Raw genomic sequence first — 27883 nt, 5'->3', positions numbered from 1 at the left:
AAGGGCATCAACTTTATTAAAAGGCAAAGTCAGTTCATTAGGATGCAACCACAACCACTCTCTCTCAAGACATCGTCATCAAAAGAGCTGTTGTCGGTAGTTGTTGACGTTAATGACGAAACTTTAGGGTGAGGGGAGGGGGCCCTGCATTCCAACCACGGGCGTAGGAGGCTCGTCCAGATGGCCCGAGACGCGATTGCACGTGTCAACCAGAGTCGTGAGAAACGAAGTGTCTCACAGGTGTCTTTATGGTGGTTTCGCGGGCCACCCACATAAAAAGGGTGGCTATCTCGGTTTTCGAGAGACACTGTGACATGTCGTCTGCTTCTTATGAGAAAGCGAGAATGTGACGCTTCTTGGAAAAGCTTCCGAATGAAGAGAAAGCTTTCATTTTCTGGGAGGGAGGAGGGATTTCAATTTTTCCTCAGTGAAAATAAATTACATGCATTCATATTCGTGGGCACAAGTTTGGAATTGGGAAAATCTTTGTGCCTGTTAAGCTACTGGTTGAGAGTATTCCCGAAAGATGTGGGTTTCAGGTAAATCTTTTTAAAGAATGAAACATAAAAGAAGCCTTTTCAAATCAAGCTAAGAATGAAATTAGCCAATCTAAAACGCAAAAACATTTCCCAATTTTGTTTTAGCTAAAAAAAAAAAAGTTTTTATTCGCTTAAAAACGAAAGTGGCTGTCTATAAGTGATGTCACCCTTTTTTCTATAAATTTGATCCTCCACCGACTTTGTCCTAAGTTTCACACTTACAACCTCCCCCCTTCGTTTGCCGCATGTTACGCAGTTTTTCATGAATGTATTATTATTTTTAAAAAATGTGTGATTTCTTCTTGTTACCCCCTTCTCCCCCCTCGTCACAAACTGATATAGTTTTCCAATTACCTCCCCCTCCCGCATCTGGAACATTCAAAAGTTAGAAACCCCCCGGTATAGCTTCTAATGCCCGACGCATATGCAAACACCGAAAATTATCAATTAAGCACCCCGCGTTTGTCCGAAGACTTCGTTGGTGACCCCGTGACCCCTTCAACCCCTGACCGGATGTGAGATACGGTTTCCAGTAGGGTCGATGGGAACTTTGACGGATGAAGAGGAGACAGACTGGAGATTTAAAAAGAGGACAGAGGAGCAAGCGAATTTGAAAGTTGCATCTTGAATTTTTCCAAGCCAAGGAAAAATTTGAAACTGCCACTCTTACTCATATCTTTCACGTTTTTATTTCGTATTTTTATATTTAAAAAAACCCACAAATATAAAGTGAATTTACTGTCACCGGACCCCTTTCCCCCATTAAGCTTATAAGATTTCTACTGCTCTGATTCCGAGCTAGGCTTCCCAAAAGGCCGGGCCCCTAGTTTCTGATTAAACTGACATGGCCTCTCGTTGGCCCTTCCACCGGGGCAAGGGCTCCGACTAGCTCCCTCTATTTCTGGCACTGATGTTTGAGGAACAGACGGTTTAAGAAATTTTACTTAATTGTAATTATCTACTCCTTTTTTACAATCTGCTCTAAATTTCTTCGAGACGTTTGGCTGCTATCAACAACTGAGAATAAATTTAGCTACCCCCGAGCAATGTTTGGCAACAACGCACTTGTTAGTTGCAAGCACCTGTTGGATTTAAAACCGCGATTTGACAGGCCTCTCATGTTATCCCAGAAAACCATAAACTTAAAAGCCGAAAGACATGATAGATGTCTCTCTTAGTTTCGCCCCTACGCCACACAAGTGCAAAAATTTGGAGATGGGGGGGATGACTTGGAGGGGTGAGACATATTTACAGGGAGGTTGGATGCGTGGAATTTCTGCCGAAACCCAGGACAAACAGGAAGTAGTAAGGCGTGAATAGTCAGAACCACCAGACTAGAAGGTCACAAATAACGGTAATTTGAGATGAAGAAGAAACACAAGATATATCCCTGGCTTTTCGGTACTTTCTATAATGGTGCCAAATGTTTAGAGTGGCAAATGATGCGGAAAGAGGACGTATGTTGTGATAAATAAGTGAAACTCGTCGTATTTACCCCCCCCCCCTTTTTTTTAAATAATAATTCGTGATTAGTTGCGAATGTGTTTTTGCAATTTCTGCGTTGTTATGATGCTTTGACAAATTCCAAAAAGGTAAACAATTTATTATAACCGTAAGACGTGTTTTTATCAGATTTGGTTCACTAAAACACTGATTTCCTACAATTTAGTAACTTTTCTGAGTCATTTTCTTTGTTAATTTTTGTATTTAAAGAGTCTAATTTATCCGACATAGGTGGACTGGCAGATCGCTAGATCAGTTGAAATGCCGAGTAACCGAAACAGATGATGATGGATAGTAAGTGATATTAATTAGAATGCAGATCAAAATGTTAAAAATTGCAAGAGTCAAATTACTATAGTTTTACCCTTTATGAATCCAATAATCATGCTTTACAATAGCAACAGACAAAACTAAATGGGAAAAAAAATAGAGCTATGGTGTTTCATTTAATGTTTGATACATTTAAAAGTGAAGTCCCATAATTGTTTATGAATTCTTGAATCGTAAGTTGCTGTTCTTGTTGTCATTAGATGGGGGTTTTTCTTTTCTTTTTTTTTTTCAACGTCGGATAATACGATGCGTCGAATATGCGAAAATCGGATTAACGAGATTTGACTGAAGTTTTGAGAAATGAAATCTGAAATTAGTAAAACAGTGATAACGTTCTACTTATCATTTCGAATGTGAGATAACCTTCCTTCTGGGCACGCTCCAGCAAGCAATCAAACGGTCTTCGTGCGGAGCGGGGAAGCACGCTTCCGTCTCATAAACCTTTTAAAATGGTTGTTAACGTCTTGGCAAGAAAATCATTAATTTAAAACGTATATGACACGTTTAAACCTGTGTTGCTTGAAAAAAGCATCATAATCCCGGTTCCCCAATACACCAGGGTGTGTCTTTTTGCATCCCACACTATCAATACCTAGAGGTCGACGAAAGATCGCATTCCACGGAAAACTCAATTTGTCCCGTAAATGACGCCCCATATGTTTCATTAAATATAATATTTAAAATATATATTAATGCACAGTTTTTTTTTCTTTTGCTCAACTAATTCCAAACTTTTGTGCGATTTCTTAAGCAAAAAAATTTCGTCATTACCCTTTAAAATTACAGTGAAGCATCGTTTATACGTTTTTCTTTTATACGTTTTATTAATTGCAGGTTTCTTAAGTTGGTCCCTGCAGAGTCTAATACGCATTAACGCATACCTATTATACGTTTCTTCATTTATACGCTTTTTTCATACAGTCTTTTCAAAAGTGTATAGAAGGCGCTTCACTGTATTACTTTTTAATGAAATATATGAACCGTTACGTGCGGGACAAAGGATTGATTTCACCGTGGAATGACACATGCTCAAAACTGAAGTCCGGTGATTGTTAGATCACAATTTGCTGCTCTTGTTACCATTGTATGGTTTACTCTTGTGTCGGATAAGGCGATGCGTTGGATAAGCAGAGGTCGGTTTAAAGATAGTTACGGAATGAGAAACGAAATCTAAAATCAGTAAATTAGAGATGGCGTTGCACATACAATTGCTATTTTTGATGTGAAATAACCTTTTTTCCAAGAACACCCCAGCAAGCGATAAAACGCTTTCGATTCGGAATAGTTCCGCTTTCCAATCACGGGGATGCGCCTTCTCACTCCCTCCCTCATTTCATTACATCCCACACAATTCGAAGAAGGATGCATTTGCATTCTAAAAACTGAGTACCGTGATTGTTCATGACTTTTTGCAACTTGCTGCTCTTGATGGCATTGGATTTCCCCCCCCCCCCCCTTGGACGTTGGATAACAAAATATGTCGGAAAAGCGAATGTCGGAAAAACGAGAGTCTACTGAAATTGAGGAACGAATTCTAAAATCGACGAAACAGATATTTGTCATTTCAACGTGAGATAAGCTTCCTTCTGAGCACGTTCCAGCAAAGCAACAAAACGATCTCAATTCGAAATATAGCATCATAATCTTGCTTCCAATCACCAAGAGATGTGTCTTCTCTCTTCTGTCTCCCTCGCCCATTTCATCACATCCCGCACTATTGATACCAAGAGGTCGACGGAGGATCACATTCTCAGTGAGGATCCCCCCCCCGGACGTCGGATAATACGATGTCTCACATAATCGAATGTCAGATTAACGAGAGTTCAATGAAATTCGGAAAACGGAATCTATTATGCGCAAAACAAAGTTGAAATTGCGTTAATCAATTTCTAACGTGAGATAACCTTTCTTCTCAGAGCACGTTCCAATAAGCAACAAAACGATCTCAATTCGGAATAGCATCACAATCCCGCTTCCCAATCACCAGGATGTGTCCTCTCACTCCCTCCCCCATTTCATTGCATCCCACACTATCGATACCAAGAGGTCGACGGAGGATCGCATTCTCAGCGGGTATTTGGCGCCATCTCGCATTCGCCTCGCCCTTCTCTCTTCTCTTCCCCGGGGTGAAACAGCAACAGAGAATGTCAGAACATCGTCTCCACAGTGTCCCGTTACACTTACAGTTCATAAGAAAAACAATCGAAAGGTGTTATTTCTCAGTTCCTATAACAGGGAACCGCCGGTTGCTGGTGTATCATGTTTTTTTTTTTTTTTTGTCATTTAATAATTGTTCTTATTAATCGTGTGTATTCAATTCAGAATCATGTTAATTTAGAAATCGTCTTCAATCAATTTCAAATCAAAGCCAGATTCAGTGGAATCTCTTGTTATTATGCATTCATTTAATAATTGTTCTTATTAGATGTATAAGAGCGTAAAAGACTCATATCAATTTATAAATTTTTTCCAACGAAATCCCAATTCAGCAAAGTCAGATTAAAACTTATTTCACTCAAAAATTTTCTGATTCATGAATTAGCTTTTTAAAGGAAAATTTCTTGCGGGGAATTGATAAAACGAAAAAAGATCTTTTCAAGGTGGAGTTTTTTTTTTTCTTCGTTAAGAAAACTTGGAGGAAGATAGAAGCTTGGAAACTCCGATGATGAAACACTGATTGCATCTGAAAACCTTAAATTAAATGAAGTAAAATTTTTTGAATATGGTACTTTGTTTTTTTTTAATCCATCGTGTGTTTTGTCTCACATTGAGTCCGTTAATCATTTAAATTAGATTGCGTCCCATGAACCGATATACAGCTGTGCAGGGACGTAACTAGGTCATTTTCGATCAGGGGCAAGACCTCGTTTCGGCGCCCCCCCCCTCCCCATCAAAACAAACAAAGCAAAAAAAAAAAAAAAAAAAAAATCCCCGAGAAACTTCATAACGTCAACACCAGGGCGCCCTCACGTACATTTCAGAGAAAATACACGCTCCCTATATATATATATATATATATATATATATATATATATAATTATTATTATTATAATTATAATACAAGTGAAGAATATTGAAAAGACCAAACCAAAAGCCCATAGATACTAAAAAGCCAAGTAAATATATAAAATATACAAGCCAAATAACAAGTTTTAAACAATTTTTAAGAATAATAATGATGAAAAAAAAGAAAAAAAATTAATTTGAATTTTGACCTCTTGAATTCAAATTATGTTTTTCGCAATCACGAGCGTGTGTGTATGTAGGCGTGTGTGTTTATGTGTGGGGGGGAGTATGTGTGTTTGTGTGTAGGGGGTGTGTGTATGTGTGTGTAGGCATGTGTGTTTGTGTCTGTGTGCAGGTATGAGTGTGTGGGTAGTTGTGTATATGAGTGTTTGTGTGTAGGGGGGGGATGTGTATGTGTGTGTAAGCATATGTGTTTGTGTCTGTGTGCAGGCATGAGTGTGTGGGTAGTTGTATGTAGGTGTGTATGTGTAGGTGTCTGTATGTATGCGTGTGTAGTATGTATTTGAGTGTGTGTATGTGTTTGCGTGTATGTGCTTGTGTGTGTATGTGTTTGTGTGTGTGTATATGTTTGTGTATGTGTGTGTAGGTGTATGTATGTGTGTGTGTGTAGGTGCGTGTATGTATGCGTGTATATAAGATATTGACGCAACCTGGAGACGGTTTCCGCTAGAGGAGCAGCATCGTAAGACGGCCGGTCGACGGGGGTGCTTTAGAGCGTGCTGGTGGGGAAATAAAATCATAGCACATCAAAACAGTCAAATGAAAGCAATAAGCAGTCGTGATTGCTCAACAAGCAGCAATTAACAGAAAAAGTTGAAAGGTTGAATCAAGAGCTCATCAGCCGTGGAGGATTCATTAAGTATGATCAAAAGACCAAAAAATTAAGCTACAAACTAAAAAAAAGAGGGTGTTTAAGCTCCAGTATATGCACGACAGAATATCATATTGGGCTAAACGCTCCACTTGGTAAACTATATACAATAAACAAGAACTTAAACCTGAAATTAAGATCTTAAATAAAACCTGAAATTCAAATTTTAACGCAAATAGAGCAGAATCACGGAGGAGACGGTTACATTTGAGGCAGTGAGAAGCAAAGAGATGCAAGTGGCAAAATTAAAAATTTGGAGATAAACCAGTACACATAGTAGGTGAACCCCTCCTCTGTCTTGGGGCAAGAGATAGTACTAGTAGCCCTGGTAGATGCTGCTGTGCAGCATCATTTAGAAAAAAAAAAATCAATGAAAGTCTACCTAGGCTATACGCGTTTTACTCAAAACTTGAAAATTTCCACTTACATCTCTTTGCTTCTTATTGCCTCATATGAGCCAAGGACGAATTTTACACAAAATGCATTTGCAATTTATACATGTCTTGTAATGTAACTTTTCGTTACACCGTGATGGAGTACTCTTTAACCAGTAGAACAAATAGATAAATAACATTCCATTTGGTATCATTTTTGAACCGTTTCACCACTGGAAGCCATATTTTAATTAGGCAGTGATAAAGGAGTCCGCTGCCTCTAATGCCATAAGCCTTATAAATGCGACTTTTACGCAATTTTAAGTTTTTACATAGCTTTATCACTGTATTGCTTTTTTTTTAAAAATAGCGATAGGGGGTAAAAATCATTAAGTATTTTATTTATTATTTTACATACAAAGTTATTCAAGAAAAAATATTTTTGTATTTCCACAAGAGAGCTTTAAAAAATAAATTAAAAATTATAACTTCAATAAAACAAAGATTTTCATTCATTTATTTTTCAGTATTTTAATATACTACTATGAAGAAATTCGCGAGAAAAATAACAATATTCAACTACAAAAGAGCAACATGTCGCAATAATGCGTGAAATAATTTTAAATCCGATAAAAAATTTAGTAGGTTGTTTGTTTTTGTTTCTTGCTTGAAATTAATTGAATATTACTATACTTGGCTTATTCTGACTTTAAAAGCTGACATTTTACTGCAGTTCAAAAGGACAGCTTATCTTATTTAAACTCTATCTTAATAATTTGATGTGCAACACATTTTAAATTTTCGCAATCTGTACAGTTACTTAATCATTTATAGTTCAGCTGCTGTGGTGTAAGAAGGACACTCCAAATATGCCATGTTGTTTATTAGATGACTATAACTTATTGCACGTCCTGTGCAGGAGTTGTGTATTTAATCAAAATAAAGAGCAACTATTTGGTACATTGACAGTTTCGTTCCGGCTATCATAATTTAGAATTATATCATTTCAGTGAATATATTTTTTAACTTTAAAAATTTGATCTGAATAAGCCGGAGATCTGGATAAACGGGGGCAAGATAAACGAGGTTCTACTGTAATTTTAATTATGCATCAAAAGTACCAAAGAAAAATTCAAGTTTAGAGCCGTAAAAAATAGCTGATTTCTGACACATTGATTGACGTTGATGATTTAAGCATATTTAAAATATTGTGTGGGTGGAAAAAATATATTGAAACGAAGTCGAAAATCTATCGTTTTAGTTCAATTTATCCTCAAAATAACCCTAGCATTTTCTAAAGAAAAATTGGCAGCCTCCGGAACTTTAAATTGAATCTCCATTATTATAGTGCGAGATTTTTTTCCAAGAGTGAGAAAAATTATAAAATTCAACAAATTTGTATTACATCATTCAAATTATATAAACAATGCCTTACCTGCTCTCCTAACGTCTTTAGCATTTAACCACGAAGATAAATAAGATGAAGATTGTTGGTGCCTCTTTTTCGTGGTCTTTCGCTCTCTTTCTGAATTTAGCTTCAAATAGTTTTTTCAACATATCTTAAAATTGATTTAAAATTATACAAGATGAGCAAAAAATATTCTGAGAACGGAGTAAAAAGCAGAAAAAAAGTTCGGGTACGAGCTACGAACTAGAGAGGATACTCTTTAGAGAATGGTTCTGTTGGATAAACCATTAATAAACCAAGATAGTGGCTCCAATTCCTAAGCCAAGGGCTACGGCCAAGGGAACATTGTAAAAGCTGAGAGGAAGACATCATGTTGACAGCTTTTTGACGTTTAATTGTAGAAAAAGGACATTTGAGCATTTCCGCTGTTTCGTTATGGTGTGTACCTACCTCCCTCAGCTTAGCTCCCATATTCCTCCTCCGAGAGGAAAATTCTTAGATATGATGTAACAAGTACTGGTCACTATGAGAAAACACATTTATGCTGTTTACTGCGGGTGACCTCTAATAAATTGTCCTTTTTTAAAAAATAAAATTTAAGCATTTATTTAGTCAGTTTAGCGCCCCCAAAATCTGGCGCTGGGGCACGAGCCCCGTCTGCCCCCCTCTAGTTACGTCCCTGCAGCTGTGATCAGGTAAACGGCAGTATCTGCAGAAATAAGTTTTCGAGATATTTGAAGAAACGCGTTATTAGGAAAATGTTGGAATTAACCGATTCGCGTTTTTTTCCCCAGCGGAAACAAAATAAGCAAGCTTGTACAGTAAAGCTAAAGTACAATAGATGAAAAAAAAAATGCCCAAAAATTGAAAAATGGCAAATTTGCTGTTACTGCCATTTGCCTGCCCACGGCAGTATAAACCTCCTCCACCGCCTCTTTCGCTACGACACTGACGACGATACGATCAGCAATGATTTCACACAAAATTCTTCATCGAATACAATACGAAAATCAAGCCTTGGCTTGAAATTTAGAAAGAGAAAGGTCAAAGAGTCTGTTTCATTCATTTTACTGGTGGATTTCGTACTTAAGGGTTTTTTGTAGCAAATGTTTCGGCTCAAGACGAAACAAGAAAATGAAACACAAACTGCTCCAGCAGGAGCCTTAATGGACAGGGAAGGTTAAACGGAATGCGAGTTTATTTCATCGCGCCTCATAAAAAGATGGATCTTTAATCAGATGGCATTCTCCGGATGGCTCTCCCCAGCGGTCTTCTTTTTATCTTGTCAGATCTGCAGGGTGCTGCTGTCAAAAGGAGAGGGTTATTCCAGATGCGCGCGCCTTCCCAGCGAGAGAAAAAAAGAAACCTGTTAGCATCAGCGACGGGTCAGATTGGCGTCGGGCGGCGGACGCCTGTTTCTTTTCTTCTCTCAAGACAGTTATGATTCTTGTTTTCAAAATGTTGAACGGAGGAAGGTTATGATTGGTATGGCCGGTATTTCGCCACTGGTTGGTCGCTGCCCAGAATAACTAATTACGCAATTCGCACTCTTCTGATTGCCGTTCGGACTCTTCTGTTTCTTTTGTAACATGACAGGAACACGCTCTAAATAATTAACATTAATGATTTTTTTAATTGGGTTTTTATTTACATTTTGTTTCTTCATTCAATATTATCGGTTGTATTTCATGCTAAAATTCTCTTCCTTTCATAATGGCATTTTCATTTTCACAATTTTAATTTGTTATTATGTGAAAAATGTTTTAAATAAAATTGCAAATAATAAATTTAATTTTGACTTTCCTCAAGAGGTTAATTTGCACTGTGACGTTTGGTTTAGTAAAAATAGCAATGAATAAAAATTGACATGGTTTTATTTTCATCACCAAAGTGGCGTTTCACAGTCACCAAGGCCGAATTTTGATGAGACATGCGGCTTTTTGCACTCTTTTGGCGCATTTTAATCTAAGATTTTTTTTCCTCACAAAAATCTTATTTCAAGGATACGCTATTTCAAGGTGAACATTTAAGAATTAAAATGAAGAAATTATTAGATAATTATAAATAGAAACAACTTCCACATGAAAAGGCATTCTATCAACAATTAAGATAAATTATCTCAGTTTCTTCTGGTTAAGTTTTTTACCTTTTGCTTTGCTATTTAAATCTTACTTTTAAAAATATTAAACCCATGTTAGTGCAGATAATATTTTCGCATGAAGGCATTTAAATCATACTAAAATACCAAGAAATATTATGGATAGTCAATTTCTCGAACACCAAATGGTTGCCAACCTACCTCTAGAGATCATTTATCTTTATACTAATAATAAAACTGAAAGTCCCTCTGTCTGTCAGGATCTCTGTGACGCGCATAACGCCTAGACCGTTCGATCGATTTTCATGAAATTTGGCACAAAGTTAGTTTGTAGCATGGGGGTGTGCACTTCGAAGCGATTTTTCGAAAATTCGATGTGGTTCTTTTTCTATTCCAATTTTAAGAACAAAATTCTCATAAGATGGATGAGTAAATTACGAAATTATCGAAAATTCACCATACGTTATTTGTAAACATACAGGCGAACCAAAAGACCTTTGAATTTTCTATTACGGGCAAAGCCGTGCGGGTACCACTAGTATTAAATACACCTCATTTTATAGGACAATTTTGTTAAAAGTTAGTCAAGTATGATCTATAAAAAGTTTGCCTTAGTTGCTACTGGAAGTCGTTTAACCATAAATAATTTCTTCAATTATCAATTTTTTTTTTTTTAGAATAGATTTCCTAATTTAAGGCAACTTAAATCAAAGTGAGGTAAAAATATACCTATTGAGCAATGGATAATCTGTCTGGGAGCCAAACATTTTCATTTTCTGGCTTTTTACTTTTAAAGAAAAATAATAAAAAAATGGTGAAATAAAACTAAAATGAACTCATTTCTCAAGATCGACGAATCAGCAACTGGAAATGAACTTTCCACCGATTTTCACAGGTGGCAAGTAAAGATTCCCCTGAGCGCTGTCGTTTTACATTTTAGTGTCAGTGAGTCAGAATGCCTTCTATTCTCACAGAATCGAATTTATGTGATACTATTAATGGTGCCAGTGCACGTGCAAGAGAAGAGGCGTCCATAAAAAAGTGTACCCCCAACAATAGTTTTTGTTTGAATAGGTTGCTTTTGGAAGGAATTATATCTCGAAGGTAAAAGTATTTTGCACGCAGATGTTCGTCTTGAAAGTCTTATCCTATTTTGCACAACATGATCAAGACGTAAGGAAACATTTATTACATTTGAGATCCCGTAAATTGCTAATATGTCCTCTCAAAAACAACGTAAATTTTTCTTTTTTTCAATAATGATTGTTAACTGCTTCAAAGATGATTTTCAAAGCACATGGCGTTTTTTATACTTAAAGTATTATTCATTCATTAAAGGAATGTTGATTGGCAGCGCAAAAAAGTCTGCAGGAGAATAAAACATAAGTCTAAGGACGAAATAAATGGTTCGTTTTATACGAAAAGTATTTTGTAAAACATGAGCACTAAATCTACTGATTTTTCACCGATAAATCAAAATTTTTTCGAAGTAACCAACTCAAATTAAATTTTATCCACACAAATGGATTTTTTGTGGTTCCATACATAAGCAAAATCACTCTTTGTTAAACTCGGTGTATGGGTCTGCTAAAGTCAAATATTTAAATGTGACTTCTTTTTTTTTTAAATTAAATAATGACTAATGTGACAGCGTGTCGCAGAAACGACATCTCTTTACTTTTCAAAACAATTACGTATAGCTAAGTCAGGATTCGAATCCTAAACCTTTCTTGTTTCAAATTCATTTAATAATACATTTTATTGGGGACCTTATTTTGAGGAACTGATAACTGGACAAGTAAATAGTCCAAAATCAAACCGTCCACGGAAGTGAGTTCCAGAAAGAACGAAAACAGGCCGGTTGACATGAGGCCCGACGGACATTGTCCGATGGACGTAAGTTCTACGGATATTAAATCTGGTGGACATCAAGTACAGAAGACATTAAGTTCAGCAGACTTGAAGTCCATCAGATATAAAAGATAGATATAAAAGAAGAAAATAAAACACGTGGATAATGGAGCAAAAGTAAGTTAATGATGTCATCTGTGCTTTAAAAAAGTTGAAAGGTAAGAGATGGACATCTTTTAGAAGAAACGATGAACCACCAAAATCCTTTTTTTGATTTTGAAAGAAGAAAAGACCGTTGAAGAGACCACAATGTCGTTGAATATAGTAAAGTTTTTATGAGAAAAATGAAGAGTTGCAAATAATAGGGCTAATTGGAATTATCTAGGAGAAGTGCATTGATAAAAGCTGACTATGATGATATCAATATAAAAATCTGATATCTCACTTCATAAAATAGTTAATTTATTACTGAGTGTCTTTTGAACACCTAATAAGTTAGGAAGCATGGTGATCCCACATGATATTAAACGTGCTATAGCGGTTGTGTAAAAATAGTTGGACCGCCGACTTTTTTCAATTACAGTACACACTGGTCATCATCTTTTATATAAACGACGCGTGTTGAGATTTTTCAATGAAAATGATGTTGGGGGGTTAAACTGAAGAAAGGAATGAAAAAATCAAATTTCCTAACAGGTTTGTAACCTTAAAGGTTGCAAGCTTAATAAAAGCCCCCCCCCCCCTCCCCTCCGCTTCTTTTCTCTCTCCGAATCTGAAAGTATTATCTTTAAAGAACAACCTCTTTCCGAAAGGGCGAGAAATAATGCATTTTACCCTTTGTTCATCTCCCATCCTTTATCCATCCGGATACACATCGTCCAATTTTTCTTTTTTCACCATTTAACCCAGAAGTGAGCCGTCCGGCGCCACCGTCACCCCAAACTATCCGCCCCGAAAGTCGTCTGTTTGGATGGAAGTCACCTGTTGGAACGTGGAACCAGTTATGCGGTTGCGGGGAAACACATGCTCGCCCGCCGCAAGTGTTCTTCTGGAAGATCAGGTGCGCGAAAGAAAATGGCCCGTAGCTGTTTTTGCACGCCGTTGTAATTACGTGTCTTTAAGAGGCGTTCCGTGTTTGCTGAGATAGAATTACGTAAATAAGCATGTAGATAGAGTGTGGCTACTATAGAGTCTAAGCCAATCGCCAATGGTCATCAATCTTTGGCGACTAAAGAACTTTTATGATTTTTTTTCCTGGAAACTTCATCCTGTAGTCAGTGCAACTAGAATTTTTAACGGAGGGAGAAGTGATCAAACATATTCTTAAATGATTACAGTGAGAAATATTTTTAACGACTCTACAAGCGTATTTCACGCATAGAAAATCGGCAATACACCGGAACAAATGTCAAGTCTTCTGACAGCATTTTTCTCAATTCCACACGAGTACAGAGCCGAGTGGCTATCCTTCGCAGGTAGGTTCCCAAACTTCCCTAGAAGGAGGTTTTCCCTCAAGGGACTGAGCATGGAAAAGAAGATCAGGAAATGCGTTTCGTCAGGACCAAAGTAGGGTAAAAGCACCAGTAACAGACAAGGGTCTAGTAACAGACAGTCGTAAGTTTGGATTTAGGTAAAACCGATGTTGTTGCGACTCATGAATACGGTGCAACCATCTAGTGTTATCAAAGTGAATTTTATGAGCCAGTTGGTGTTTACAAGGCAGTGGTGGAAGGTTATGAATAGCTACCACGAGGTCTGCCGGTGTTTCATGTTCATTTGAATTTAATAACTTTTTAGATCTAAAAATAAAGAACTTTTGCTCATTTTGAAGAGAAAAGGGGCATTCTGTCCAATACTCACCCTTTCCTCATCCTATCTGTTACTGGATATTATCAGAATTGTGAGTGTCTGTTACTGAGGCGGGGGGGGGGGGGGTCGTCGGACTTTTTTTTTTTTTTTTGAAACAGAACATATAAAAATAGAATTAACTACTTCAGGAGATTCAGAAGCGGCCAAACGTTAGATGAGATGTAGTTGCATGAGAGAAAAATAGTTTTAAAAGTCTAAAAACATTTAAAGACATTAAAAGATTTTCAGTGGCAGTCAAATGAGCGATTTTGTAAAATAAAGCTTAAGTAAAATGACAGAAATGATGCAGAAAAATGAAGAACGAAAAATTGACTGACGCTGCTGTTTACCTTCTCACTGCAGTAATAATGTCTTGATACAAATATTTAGGTAGTAAAAGACATATAAGAAAGGGAGATTCAGAACATAGATATATTATATAGAGGGCTTTTTTTTTCTAACACAATATTTTAAATGTCACGGCATGTGTATGAAAAAAATCTCCATTCTAGATTGCTTCGTAAAAATGGATATTTTATGAAAAATATCACGTTTTAACGTCAAAATACTTATAAAATGTTTCTTTTTCATGAGTAAAACCCAAAATTAGGGGCGCGCTCGATGTGACCTTCGAAAAATTTCCCTATTCGGCAAATTTTATCTGACGTTTCGGCAAATTTGGCAACACAATCGCACTATTACAGTTTTTAAATGCTCCTTTTGATTTGATGTATGGATACCCATACCTGTATTTTACCACTCGGAAAAATTTGGAGTTTCATTCGGCAAATTACAAAATCCACCCTCCCAAAAATTTAAGCTCGAAAAGCCCCTGCCCAAAACCAAAGAAATTCGAGCCAAAACCGAAGAATCCAAGATCATTATTGCAAACCCAAAATTTCAGGAGGAAACCCCAGCTTTGGCAGTCCTGAATGTAGGCCCGTAGAGTCTCTTGAGCCATTAAACATAAACAAACAAGAAAAATACATAAGGTAACGGAAATGTCTTCACGTCACTAACATTTTTCTCTTTCGCCATGAACCAATTTATTTGCCAACTGTTTTCATTCTAGAAAATATCTCATTGTTATGACCTGAAGTATTCACGTCCCTTCAAACGAATAGTTACCATTCCTTCTGTATCTCCTCCTCGGCACGTTCGTGGAATCCCTTCATCCATCCTTTTTGGAACCCCCCAAAAGCCCCACTGCTCCTGCAAGTGGCTGTTGCCTCATAAACTTTCCTTTCAATTTAGAAGCTCCGACTTTTCTCCCCACAGTTCGGCCCCTCCCTCTTTCTGCAACTTGGGGGGAAATGTCAGGGGAATTATAGCGGCACTTTTGCTTCTTTTAAAAGGCTCATTTAAAAGAATTTAGTTCAACTGAATTAGTAATGTAGGTGGTAGATTAGGACGCAAGGATGCATTTGAGAAACCCAGAGATATGTATTAAAATTGCTAAGAAAGTTTAAATGAAAGATACTGTTTAGAAGTTGATGGTAGGCACTTGGCCAAAAAATTAGCCCCAAAAAATTACGAAATGAAATTTTCGCCTCAAAGCAAAGTAGTAGAGATTTCTCTTAAGACAAAAATCCCGTGGTCTTAATGAAAATTAATTAACTTGTGGAAAAGTAACTCATAAAATCATTTTTTTAATAATGCACAAGGGATCACGAAAAGAGCTTAGTTAACAACAATTCACATCAAACGTAGAAATGAAGAGTTTTTTGAATATTCAGGTTAAATATTTATTATGATTCAATGGGTCAAAGACGTATTTTCAACAGAATAGAAGTAATTAAATTCCTTAATCAGAGTTCGTGTGAAAATCCTCACGTTAACAACAATTCACATCACATATAGAAAGGAAGAGTACTTATTGCATTTTCTGTATAAATATTTTTTATACAGAATAGATTACTGTTTAGCATTAATCAATTCTGTAGTAATGTTTAATATGATTAATGTTTAGCATCAAAAATGTATTTCCAGAAGAAAGAACTAATGGAATTCCGCAATTCCTTTTTCAAAATATATCTGATTTTATTGCATTGGGGGTTAAGGCTCCCATTATTCACTGGGGAGTGAACAGAGTACAAAGACAGTATGTTATTACTTTTATGACTTTTAATTGAAATCTAGAGAACGAAAATAATTTAAAAAACAATAAAACGAAAAAAAAAATCAGTAAGATGGATAAGATTTATCATCGGCAAGAAAAAATCAATAAGATGCGAAAAGATTTATCATTTGCAACAGATAAATACATAAGTGAACACAAAAAGCAATGGATTGCGTGATTCACTATATACCAATGAGCACACGACATCATCTGGGCTCCACTAATCACGTTAAGCTATGAATCACTATTTACTAATCATAATGACGATAGAATGAGAAAAACCATGTTGTCCCGACAAAATGGAATCCGTAAGCAATATTGATTGCTCTGCAACAAATTCCGAGTTGTTAAAGGAACAAAAAAACAAGGGATCACGTTTACCTTACTTTTCGTTTGCCAATGCTTTTAGTATAGAGAAAGCACTTTATGAAAAACTTGAGAGAAGTAGTAATCGTTTACTTGGTGTGAAACTAGATAAAAGTTTCAAAATATGTTGCATGCTCGGTTTAAGGGTTACAGGATACTTCTTTTTCTCGTTAAAAAAGTATTGTCAAAAATTCAGAGCCACTGTTAGCAATTCTGAAACACAGATATGTAATATAATTTTGGACAACTTTGTGCTTCGAAACGTTGTTCTTTTACATTTGTGTATCATAAACTTTTCAAATTTTCAGAAGAAAGTAAGGGAAGACATTGTCCTTTCCAGAGCGATCTCTGCCTTTTAAGTTATTATTTCTAACAGTTGACATAAAAATTAAGTATTCTTAAAAATCCATAGTGAACTTGTGCTAGAAGCTACCCCTTGCAGAAAAATTATCTTGTACACTCCGCAATTTTGTTGAAAAGAGTTGTGACCATTACTTATTCCATTAAAGTAAAAAAAGATTTAAAAAAAATAACTCAATATATTTTTTTCAATTTTGGCAATACTTATTATAGTGAAACACCTTCAGTAAAATTTTTTCAACCAAGAAAACATGTGAAATTTATTTACTCATTCTTTAAAATTAAATAAAATATTCTTTAAAAGAAGAAAGACTTTTCAATGGCAGATTCCTCACATCGTTTTGGGGGTCTATTCGGGCCGTAATTTCCAGGGATGCCAACCCTCTAAGAGCAAAGGTGCACCCTCTAAATATCGCGAAAGCGCCCCAAAAGAGTAAAAAATACCCCTCAAAACACCCCTTTAAATATTTCAATGCACCAGTCTGTGCCATGACCCCCGCCCTCATAGGTGGGCACCCCTGCAATTTCTAACAAAGGTGCGGGAGCCATATAATATGAAAAAATTCACCCCCTCATTATTTGAATAGGCTTTTACACTTATCAAATATGTAGATAGTATTTGAGAGTGATTTGTAACATATTCCCAATCATGTAATTCACTTCTTGGTCCTTAGTTTAAAATGGTATCGGCAGGGGCAGTGAGATTTAAGAACAGTAAATACGGGACAGGCTTCTAGGATTAAAAGGGGGGGGGGGGGATATTTTTGAGGTTGAGGGGCAATTACTGGATATGGTGTATTTTTACGGGGTACTTTCCGACTTAGAGCGTCTCTTCATGATAAATCTGAAAAATTCAATCGTAACAAAGCATTAAACCTCACAAAATGTCGCCGATCAAAGTATAAAAATAGTTTTCATTGCGATTGACGACGTATGCGCAGAAATATATTTCCAACATTAGTCAATGAGCAAAGAGGAAGCAATCATTAAGCTCCTCATGGTCTACCGCCAAAACGAAAACCAAATTAAAAGGAAAATTTTTTTCGTTTGCTGCCACATGATTTTCTTATAGCTCTTTTTTCATTTTTTTTTTAACTTTATTTTTTTCAATTAAAATAATGACTCGTTTTGTAAAATTTTGCTATTAGCTAGAAAATGGGACTTTAGCCATCCCGTATGGAAGATCCCCGGGACGCGGGACAATTTTCTAAAATACGGGACTGTCCCTTGAAATCCAGGACGTCTGGCAACACAGGTATCGAGTGAAGCATTGCACGTAATACATTAAAAGTAATTTTAGTAAGGATTTAACTTTTTCATTAGTTCTGTTAAGATTTCAAAATGATTACATTACATTGCTTATAAACAAGTCTTTAAAATTCTAACGAAGGAAATACAGGAGCTCGTTAATCCCTTGGACTTATTTCAATGCGTAAATAATCTGAAAAAATTATATAAAATGCAGAAGAAGTGCAGGAACTAAGCTTCCGAGAGCCCCCTCGCAAATTAAGCCTTTCTTATAAACAAAGAAACATTATTTCTTAAAATGTAAAATGTTTACATCAAATCAGGGGCACCGTGAGCTAAGACAGATCCCATGTCACTTTTATTGCCATCCATTCCACTCCCATAAGCTCACCTTCTACAACCAACCTATGCTATTCCAATTCCGAGCCAAACCCATCAGTAGATCGGGTTCCTATAGTTTCCAACTTGGTTGACATACCCTCTCGGCAGCCCTGCTGTTCATTTTCACGAATTAATAAATGTTAAAATTTGCAATAGGCGCTTTAATAATGACTTTGCAATTCACATTATTCCTTAATCATTAACGGTAAAAACACAGGTTATTATTCGCTGATTATAAAGCTATATTTTTAACAATAGAATACATTGCTTTGATCATAAATAAGAATATTATTTTCAACAGAACACAGATTTTTACAAGGGTACCACTAGTCCATGACGCAGTATGCACCATGGAAATTTTTAGTAGGGGGTGTTGAGGAGTATTTACCCTTTGGGAGGGAGGAGGGGGAGGAGCTCTCCTTCTGAAGGTACTCCATAGCATTTGAGGAGGCGACATTGCTAAAAGGGGGGCATTCCTAATCTTTACTTTATATTTAATCAGTGTAATAGAAGGATTCTTTGAAAGCTATTCGCATTGAATTATCTCTCTTCTTTAAAATTTTGAAACAAGATCAAAGCTATTACACGCCAAGTTTGCAAGACTAGTTAATTAAAAATATTGCCAAGTCCCCCCACCTTCCCGTCTTATCCTGAAAAAGTTCCGGTTCCACCCTAAGCCCAGAAGTTAATCCATAATAAATCTCCAGAGTTTGAACTATATAATAAACAAAACACTCTATCTATGCAGAGGGCATATTTCTAAGAAGTGCAGAAGCCCTATGGTCTTCAGAACACATTTTCACGTGGAATAAGCTTGGAGTCCAGTAAAAATGTTAAGATTTACTCAAAAGTTAAAAGAAATATAGCAGCTGAACTCCCATGTAAATTAAGCCCTGTCTCAACAGATGTTCAATATGGTACTCTAAGGGTTTAAAACATATGAATTCTGGATTGCAAAGATACAGGTAAGATTTTTTTTTTTTTTTTGTGTCCTTAAATAAAATTTAGCTAACTATGATGTTTAAGCTCAAACGAATGTAAAAATTTTTTCTAATTTAAGAAATAATACATTTTTAAAATATAAATTTAACCAAACTCTTATTTGAGTTGGAATGATGAAGGTTATAAATTTAGTTCGAGAACTAAGTGGTAATACAAGTGGATTACAACTCACCTTCGATGTTCTACGTCTGGACCTCCCTTCAGCTTGTATAGTCCTTGTGCATTGTTCAACACACTCTGCCAAAGCTGGTCTGCTTTGTTCTTGACTGTAATCCTGCTTGTTGAGGCATGCCAAAGCAACTATGTAAGCGCTAGCAATCCTCAAAATGGCAAGTTTAGAGAGTTTCTGGTTGTGAGCATAAGCAGGAACAGCTCTTCTGAGGTTTTCAAAAGCAGCGCTAATTGTATGGACCCTTGTTCTTTCTCTGGCATTGGCTTCAATTCTCCTTTGCCGAGACATGCTCTTGTAGTTCCTCGGCCTTCCAACGGTTCGACTAGTCCTGGAACAAGAGGGCAGATTGCTGTCATCTTGAGAATCCGCAGAAGGGTCGTACTCTTGAGGTGAAATGGTTTTGACTATTGACGGTATGCTTTGACCAGCCAAAGTAGTGGCAAGTGAACTACTGCTTGTGCTCTGCAGCAGCGAGACGGAAGACAAGTCTTTCGTTGATGAGTAACTTAGGATGGAAGAAGCACCAGAACTAGTACAAGTTGCACTTGCTTCATGTTTCCGTATCACAGACTGTCTAAAGGTTGGAATTATTTCTTCTTGTTTAATAGTTGGATCATATTTCTCAACTTTGGGCTTCCTCCATTGCTTTTGCCGTTTCTTCTTCTCTGGATCATGATTAATTACCATCGTTGAAGACGGTTCCATCTGGTAGCCACTGTCTCCACTGCTTGGCCTTTCCCTTTCAATGACGTCGAATACATCATCGACCACATCTTCCTCTTCCCTGTGATCAGCATCGTTGTCTTCTTCATCAGTGTCCCACCTGAATCTTTTCATTTGGAGGACATCTTTTCTTTTCTTAGGTTCTGACGATTTTCGTTTGTTGCGTTTGTTGGATTCTGCTGCCGAATCCGATTCTTGGATGAACTTAGAAAACCTCGGATGAGGCTTTTTCAACTGCAATTTGACATCAACACCACTGTCATCGCTAAATGCGTCCGTTTCTTGGAGATCTGTTGATGCTGTGGCAATAGATGCTGAAGGACTAGTAGATGAGAAACTAGATGAACTAGCCATAGTGAATAAAGTTTTAAAGCTCAATAACAACAGCTAAATTACAACTATACTGCACAATAAACAGTTGCATAGACAGTATTTACACACTTGACAAGAAGATTGATTCATTTTAAATTAGTTAAAGTGCTAACAAAAAGCTGCCTTTTCATATCTTGAGTTTTTCTCTCACCTATGTGAGAAACTGCAGACGATATAAAAACGATTCACTATCGTTGAGAAAAATAAGCCCATTCTCACGTTTCTTACTATTCTTAAATGAGCTGCATAACTTATTGCATTTTCTTTTGAACAAATTATTGCAAAAAATTATCATCGTTGCAAATATACAAAAATACTCAAAAATTAAGAAACAAAACTCTTAACCACACATTCCTAATAAATTCTAAATTGTATCATTAAAATTTGTACTACCATTTGCATATTAATTTCGATGGAATGTATATATTTGGCAAACCCTAAGAGCTTTTATCCAAGAGGCACTGTAAACATTTCGATGATTCCGACTTTCTGAGAGAATTTTCGGCAGGTCTCTCTGCTCAGCTGCGGAGCCGAGCATCTCGATCAGCGACCACACGAAATTCTCCGCCATCACGGTTGAGGGAGGGTTACCACAACAAGTGTGATTGGGATCCTCGCCAACGCCTCCCGTTTCGCCAACAGGTTCACCGCTTCCATTTGTCGCGACTAATGAGAAAACACTCCTCTGGGCAATTTTCTTTCTTGTTTTAAATGTAATCTAATTATTTATCAACGAAGTCGCGACAATGTTATTAAGATTAATGTTTTTTTTAGAATTAATTTAATAAAGATTAGTTTTTAAATCTATTACAAGATGCGGTTTTGCTAATGAGCTGAAATATTCTTGAAGCAATTGCAGGACTGCTATATTAATCTCCTATAAAAAAAACAGGCACATCTCAAATTGTTAAATTTTGCCTGCGAACATTTTCTACATATTTTTATCGTGCTCACTTAATTTTGATGAGAGTAACAAATATTCTTATTTAGCTAAATTTATTATGAATTTATAGCAGGGAAATTTTTTTAACATTTCTGCAAACACATTTCACGCATTGAAAATAAAAAATTCGCCACAAAAATTTAGTCAAATCAAGTCGAAGCGTTTTTTCACGCTTCTTTTCTATTTTAAATAAAATTTTAGCATTGTGGAATATTAGGGGAAAATACAATTAAAAATTTAAAAATTTTCCTTATGCACGTCTTGTCGAAATGTCAGACGTTCTTGACCTGTACCTCGGGGCCAGACTGAAGTAAGTAAATAGAGTTTTCATGTTATTACTGCATTGTGTATATGAATTTTACATTGAATTATAATAAAGCAAAAAATTTTTTTTTCTTTCATTTCTCACGAAGGCAAAATTATTTTCAAAAACAAAACGTAAAAATACTCTTAACTAAATTTTTGTGGCGTATTTCCGATTTTCAACGCCTCAACGCGTGATATACGCTAATCGAGACGTTGAAAATATCTCTGATGATGATAGAGCCTGAGATTTCTGTATAGCTTCTACATTTGCTACGGAACCCCTTTCCCAGATAATTTGATGGGTCCCCAGTTATTTTCAACTTCTGAAAAAAGTGCACAAAATATAGTTCTAGCCGTTGTCTTCTTGCATAAAATAGTTTCGTTGAAAAGTAACAAAAAGAGATGAACAAAAAAAAAAAAACTAACATAGGAGTTTACCGGGGGGGGGGGGGGCTTACTTCCTTTACTTGGGTTTTTACTTTTTGCTAGATAAGACGCCTGTCTCCTAGAAATCCGGGAAATCCCGAGACAAATAAATGCATAAAATAAATAACCATTTTTTTTAACAGTTCTTTAACTTGTAAATAAAAACTATGGCTAAAATAAAAACTACAGCTTAAACAGCGATTTCATTTCGGAAAAAAAGGGACAAAGAAAATGAAAAAGAAAAGGTAGAAAGCGAGAGAAAAATCATGATAAATTGTGTCCCATAAAGCTGATGGCGTTTTTTCAAATGATTTGAAAATAGTTGTTAGTAATGAATAACAAATAAATAATTTTTATTTAAAGCAGAATATGTTTTTGCATTATTTTGGGCTTAGTAAAATTTCCCTGATGAAATATGAAACCGGAATATAAAGTGGTGAATGATTAGCCTTAAAGTAATTAGTTGTTTCAAAAAAGGTACGGCTGAAAAAAGAATTGTAACAGGTTAAGAACAACAGCATTAAAACGAGTAGAACCAAAGAAATTTAGAACAAAAAAATGGGAAAGAAATGTATGGATTCTAAAATCTCTTCGTAATAAATTCTCACTCCCCACTAATCTTTATTTTTATTTTATGAGTTATGATGTTTCATGACATTAACCGTCCTCTTGATCGAGGAAAGCCAAAAAAAGCTACATTAAAAAAAAAACGAATATCAACATTAATCTGCATAATTCTTAAAAAAATAAGTGCTTACTAAATTAACTATTATATTCTTATTATTACTAGACGAGAATTTAAGTAGCACAATTTCAATATTTTCATGTAATTTACTGCCTAAATTTCATGAATGTTAATTTGACTGGTTGCGTAGCATCAAATTTTGGTTTCGAAAGGTTTCCGATTTCGATATTTCCCAAGAGAGTTTCTTAGCTAACAATGGGGGGAAAAAATCAAAAGCAGTTTTAAATTCCTCATAAAAATAACATAAAACTGTACGCCAACTACTTTATAAAACATTAAAAAATGTTGACATTATTAAATTGATAAACACTACGTAATGTTTTTTTCCCCTCCGACTTGATACCCGTTCCGAAAAATCTCGGCATTATATTTCCTGGTGGAAGTTTTCTCCTATTACAGACGTGATAGTGGGAAAAATCACTCGGATGGCTTTGAACTTAGAAGGCGGCCAATATGCCACCAGTTTCCTTGAGAACAGCATATTGCAACCAGGGCTCCATGGAATCCTCAGGGTTCCATTAAATGATTTTTCGATTTCTGCTAGAAACCAAGTCTTGATTTCATATATTAAAAATACTGTTACATCTACAGTAAAACCCCTCTTAACGAACACCCCTCAAATGCGAACAATATTTAACTCCTCGATTCTAAAGCAAATAAAATGATTAAACCCCTGTCTTGCGGACATTCCTCTATTGCCGACAAAAAAAATGTTCTATTAGTATCCGCCTTAGAGGGGTTAGACTGTATTTGTAAATTTGTCTTTCACTGGGATTTATATTTATTTTCTATTAATTAATTATCGCCTGTATAGCTTTATTTAGCTCCTTGCGAATATTTAACTATCATCTGCGCTATTTGTTGTTTTCTTGTAATAGCAACGCTAAAAAATGATAGAAAAAGTTGAATGTTTTGGTGGAATGCGAATTTTATTCACCCATTACTGGTATAGAATATTATTTTATACTAGTGGCACCCGGTCGGCTTTGCCCGTAGTAGAAAATTAAAAGGTATTTTGGTTCGTCTGTATATTTACAAATAATGTATGGTGAATTTCTCGCCAATTGGCTTGCCCATGTCAAGGTTCCACGCTATGATAACTTGGTAATTTACTCTTCCATTTTTTGATAATTTTGCTCGGGAAAATGTTCTTAAAATTGGAATAGAAATTTCATGAAAATCTGCCGAACAGTCTAGGCACTATGCGCGTCACAGAGATCCTGACAGACAGAAATCCGGACAGAGAGAGATCCAAACAGAGATACTTTCGACTTTATTATCAGTAAAGTTAAGAGGTATGGAATAATTTTAGGTAAAGCAACTGTTGAGTGTAAACTATTACAATGTTAAAACGTTTTCTGTTACAAATTATGTTGAAAGCAAATTAAATGTTTTTGTTTGTAATATAAAATTCTACGTTAAAAATCACATTTCAATATCGGTTTTCATAAACAAGAGCTTTAATCATACATTTCATGCTATTTTATGTGACCGCACAGTAAAATATTTAAAGTTAAACATAATGTATTGAAAGTAAAAAGACGTTTAAATCAATTTAAAATATCTAGCCCGTGTTTTTTGATGGATGATGTTCACACATTGCATCAAATATCTTTGTTCGAATCCCAATTAAAAGTATTCATTTTTTAAAAAACTATTTTAATGATACTATTTAAGGTAACACACCAGTAGTGGCCAGTGCTTTAGAATGCTTCAGTTGTAGCCACTTCAAGGTTTATACTTGAAAAAATAGGATTTCAGGTTTCTCAAAGGAATCAAGGTAATACCGACCTCCTTAACGTTGAATGCACGTTTGAATCCATTGGAAGATCTGGAATCTTATTTTTTCAAATATGAACCTTGAAGTGACCGCTACTGGTGTTTTTACCTTATTTATTATCTATTTTTGTGCAATGACTGCTATTCCTCTTTCTCTTAAAAATAACAGAAAAGAAAAAGAATAAAACTCAATCAATAACGTTTAAAAAAATATATATGCTTTTCGAAGTTTAGTCATTTAATATACCAATATTTACTTGCATATTTAATGATAATACGAGCATTATTTCACTATGATAAAAAACAGACCATGGATTTCAGTACTTCTAATTCAAAACACACGTTTCAAAATTTAAGTTATAAGTTTGCAGCTTCGTTCTTTTTTCCCCTTATTTTATTCTCTTGCTTTTTTTTCTTTTTCTTTCTTTCTTTTTTTTTTAAACACTGAAATTGTTTTTTTAAACATTGATTTAAAAATGCTGGTTGCGGCAGCAAAAATACGACGACAACAAATGTTAATAACATAACAAAAGTAGAATTAATGTGTTTTATTTTTAAAAATTTCCAGTCAATTTAAAAAATGAATGATGATCAGTTAAAAAACTACAACAATTTAAAAACTTTAAAATTCAATTTGAATTGCTAATTATGTTTAGTGTTTTACAATGTCTATAATATCAAAGCTAAAACTAATTCGAATGTTTTTTAATGGAACAAATATTAATCCCGAAGAAACAAATTATTTGCTCATATTTTTTTCTCTCAAAATTAGTGGAAGAGACTACGTGGAAAAGGCAGCGAACTTCTTTCAATTTTCAGAATTGATATGATACACGGATGCTGATACAGATAAAAGGTAGGGAGAAAAAAACAAGATTTTTCTTTTCTTATTTCAATCCTCTGTTTTATTTTTAAATGTACTTTAACATTAAACATTATTTATAAGTTTCTTACTCAACAAGAAAATATTATCTGGAAATATTTTTAATTTGTTACCAAATTTCCAAAAATTCAAACGGAGACTTTTGTATCTTTCATAAATTTTACCTTCAACACTTCAACTTATAGACTCCATATTGATATCGGTACTCATTTTAATTTATCAAGTCAATTATACAAGATAATAGCACGCTGCTATGAATTTGTTAAATGGCTACTTGTATTTAATAACCACATTTTCTAATGTATTAGTATTACTTATTTATTTGTGTACTTATTTATTATTTTTATTTTTAAATTTATTTATTTACAAATTTATTTGTTTTCTGCATTAAAAAGTACCAATTTGCTTTAAGTAAGTACCAAAAATTAATTAGTACCTTAAGTACATTTAAGTACATTTAAGTAAGTAAGTAAATTTAAGTACCTTAAAAGTACCAAAAATTAATTTTTAATTTTTGGAGTTCCACAGTTCTTTAATTCGATTGTATTTAGCAGTACACGTGGATTGTCTTTAATATTAAAAATACATCACTGTGATTATTTTTACTATTAACGTAACCTTTTACGTGGAAGCATAATTTATTTTAGAGTTGACTTCATCTTGTATAGTTTTACATCGTGTATATGTGAACACTTAAGAAAGTTACAAAAGGTTTTACTGAGTGGTTCTAATCACGATGATTTAGGAGTTAGGATTTTTCAAGACAGTAGATAAGAAGCTCAAAAATTAAATGGCGACTGATATTTTAGAAAATGTCGATAGAAAAAGAAATGGAACATGATTGAACTTACCTAGAGCTCACAACTTTATATTAATGCAGTTTTTAAAGAAGAATGTATATCAATTCATTCCCAACTATGAAAAGCAAATAAATTTGACATCTTTTATTCTTTTTTTAGGAATTCAAAATACCATAGGAATACTAATCGATCAACTTTTATTATAAAGAAAGCGTCAAATCTGAAAGTGACATCCTTGACAACTACAATCTTTTTAGGAACACAAACATATGACACGAACTTATGACTATTCGAATAAAGAGCAAACTAGTTTGTGAATCATGCAAAAAATACCCACAGCCTGGTTAAGACATCCAGAGACTGCAGTTTCGTCCTTGTTATGGACTCATCAGATTGGAATAGTCAATAACCAAGCTGGAGGCAGATGTTCTCTCATTGAAGCTAAGGGTATCAACAAACTGGTAGATAAAATTAATTTAGCACACCAGCGAGAGTTCGCAAGCAAATGGTGAGGTTCAACAAGAAAATAAAGGTAAATATTAGGTGAATAAGCTCTGTTATGACATTCAGAGACTGTCCCTCCAGCTCAATTATCGACTATTCCAGACTGATGAGTCCATAGCAAGAACGAAATTGCAGTGTCTGGATGTCATAACCTGGCTGTCGGTGTATTGCATGTAGCTCTGCCTTAGCCCTGGCTTAAGAGCGGAAACTCACTACTTATGGTCCGTACATGAACATAACATCGAAAAAGCTCTGGTGGACTTCATTTTCTGTTACTGCATTAAAGCATTAATTAGCGGATAACGAATCGTTCTATATTTAAGTCATTAGATTTAAATGTTTTAGTTGAAAAAAAAATGTTTTGATTTTTCAGCTTCAAACTATTTTTTCAATAATAATTAACGAATAAATGTTTGATTTCAACGTTCACTATCGTTTTCAAAATGTAGAATGGGGTCGTTTCCAAAATTTTGAAAGTATTTTTTTCTGAAAGAGCATGCTTAAAAACATAGGATCTGACCATTTTTTAAATAATTTGTTTAAGTTGAATATTAAAAAAAAATTACTTAAATCAGTGAGCTTTCATTGTTTACACTTCTGTCGGGTGACGTCACAAATGATGAAATGCCATTCAGTGTTGCCATTCTTAGAACAAAATATTTAATCGCATCTTTACTCACGTGTATTGGCAACGAATGGTTGATAGCAAGCGTAGAGCGCAATATTTAATTCGCTTCTTGATTATCATAACGTGGAAACGTCGTAGAAAGATGCGTCAAATTGCATCATTTGTGACGTCACTCAGACCATGCCTTGTTTTCAAAACCGGACACTTAGAAAAATTGACCAAAAAATAACTGTTGGGAAAATGAAAGTATTTTCTGGTTCCATGTTATTTTTTTTAC

General features: G+C 35.2%; 1 protein-coding gene across 1 annotated transcript in view; it reads right to left on the bottom strand.

Annotated features, from left to right (window-relative positions):
* Positions 1-20574, bottom strand: part of LOC129230466 (uncharacterized) — a 50278-nt gene extending 29704 nt beyond the window's left edge. The window contains exon 1 of the mRNA XM_054864867.1: positions 19498-20574. Within this exon, the coding sequence (XP_054720842.1) occupies positions 19498-20574 (1077 nt within the window). The remainder of the gene's footprint in view (positions 1-19497) is intronic.
* Between the last annotated feature and the right edge of the window lie 7309 nt (positions 20575-27883).

This window comes from Uloborus diversus, chromosome 9 (genome assembly GCF_026930045.1).
Source record: "Uloborus diversus isolate 005 chromosome 9, Udiv.v.3.1, whole genome shotgun sequence".
Classification (NCBI taxonomy): Eukaryota; Metazoa; Arthropoda; class Arachnida; order Araneae; family Uloboridae; genus Uloborus; species Uloborus diversus.
Note: the sequence above shows the minus strand (reverse complement) of the source record. Positions and strands in the feature narration are given on the sequence as shown.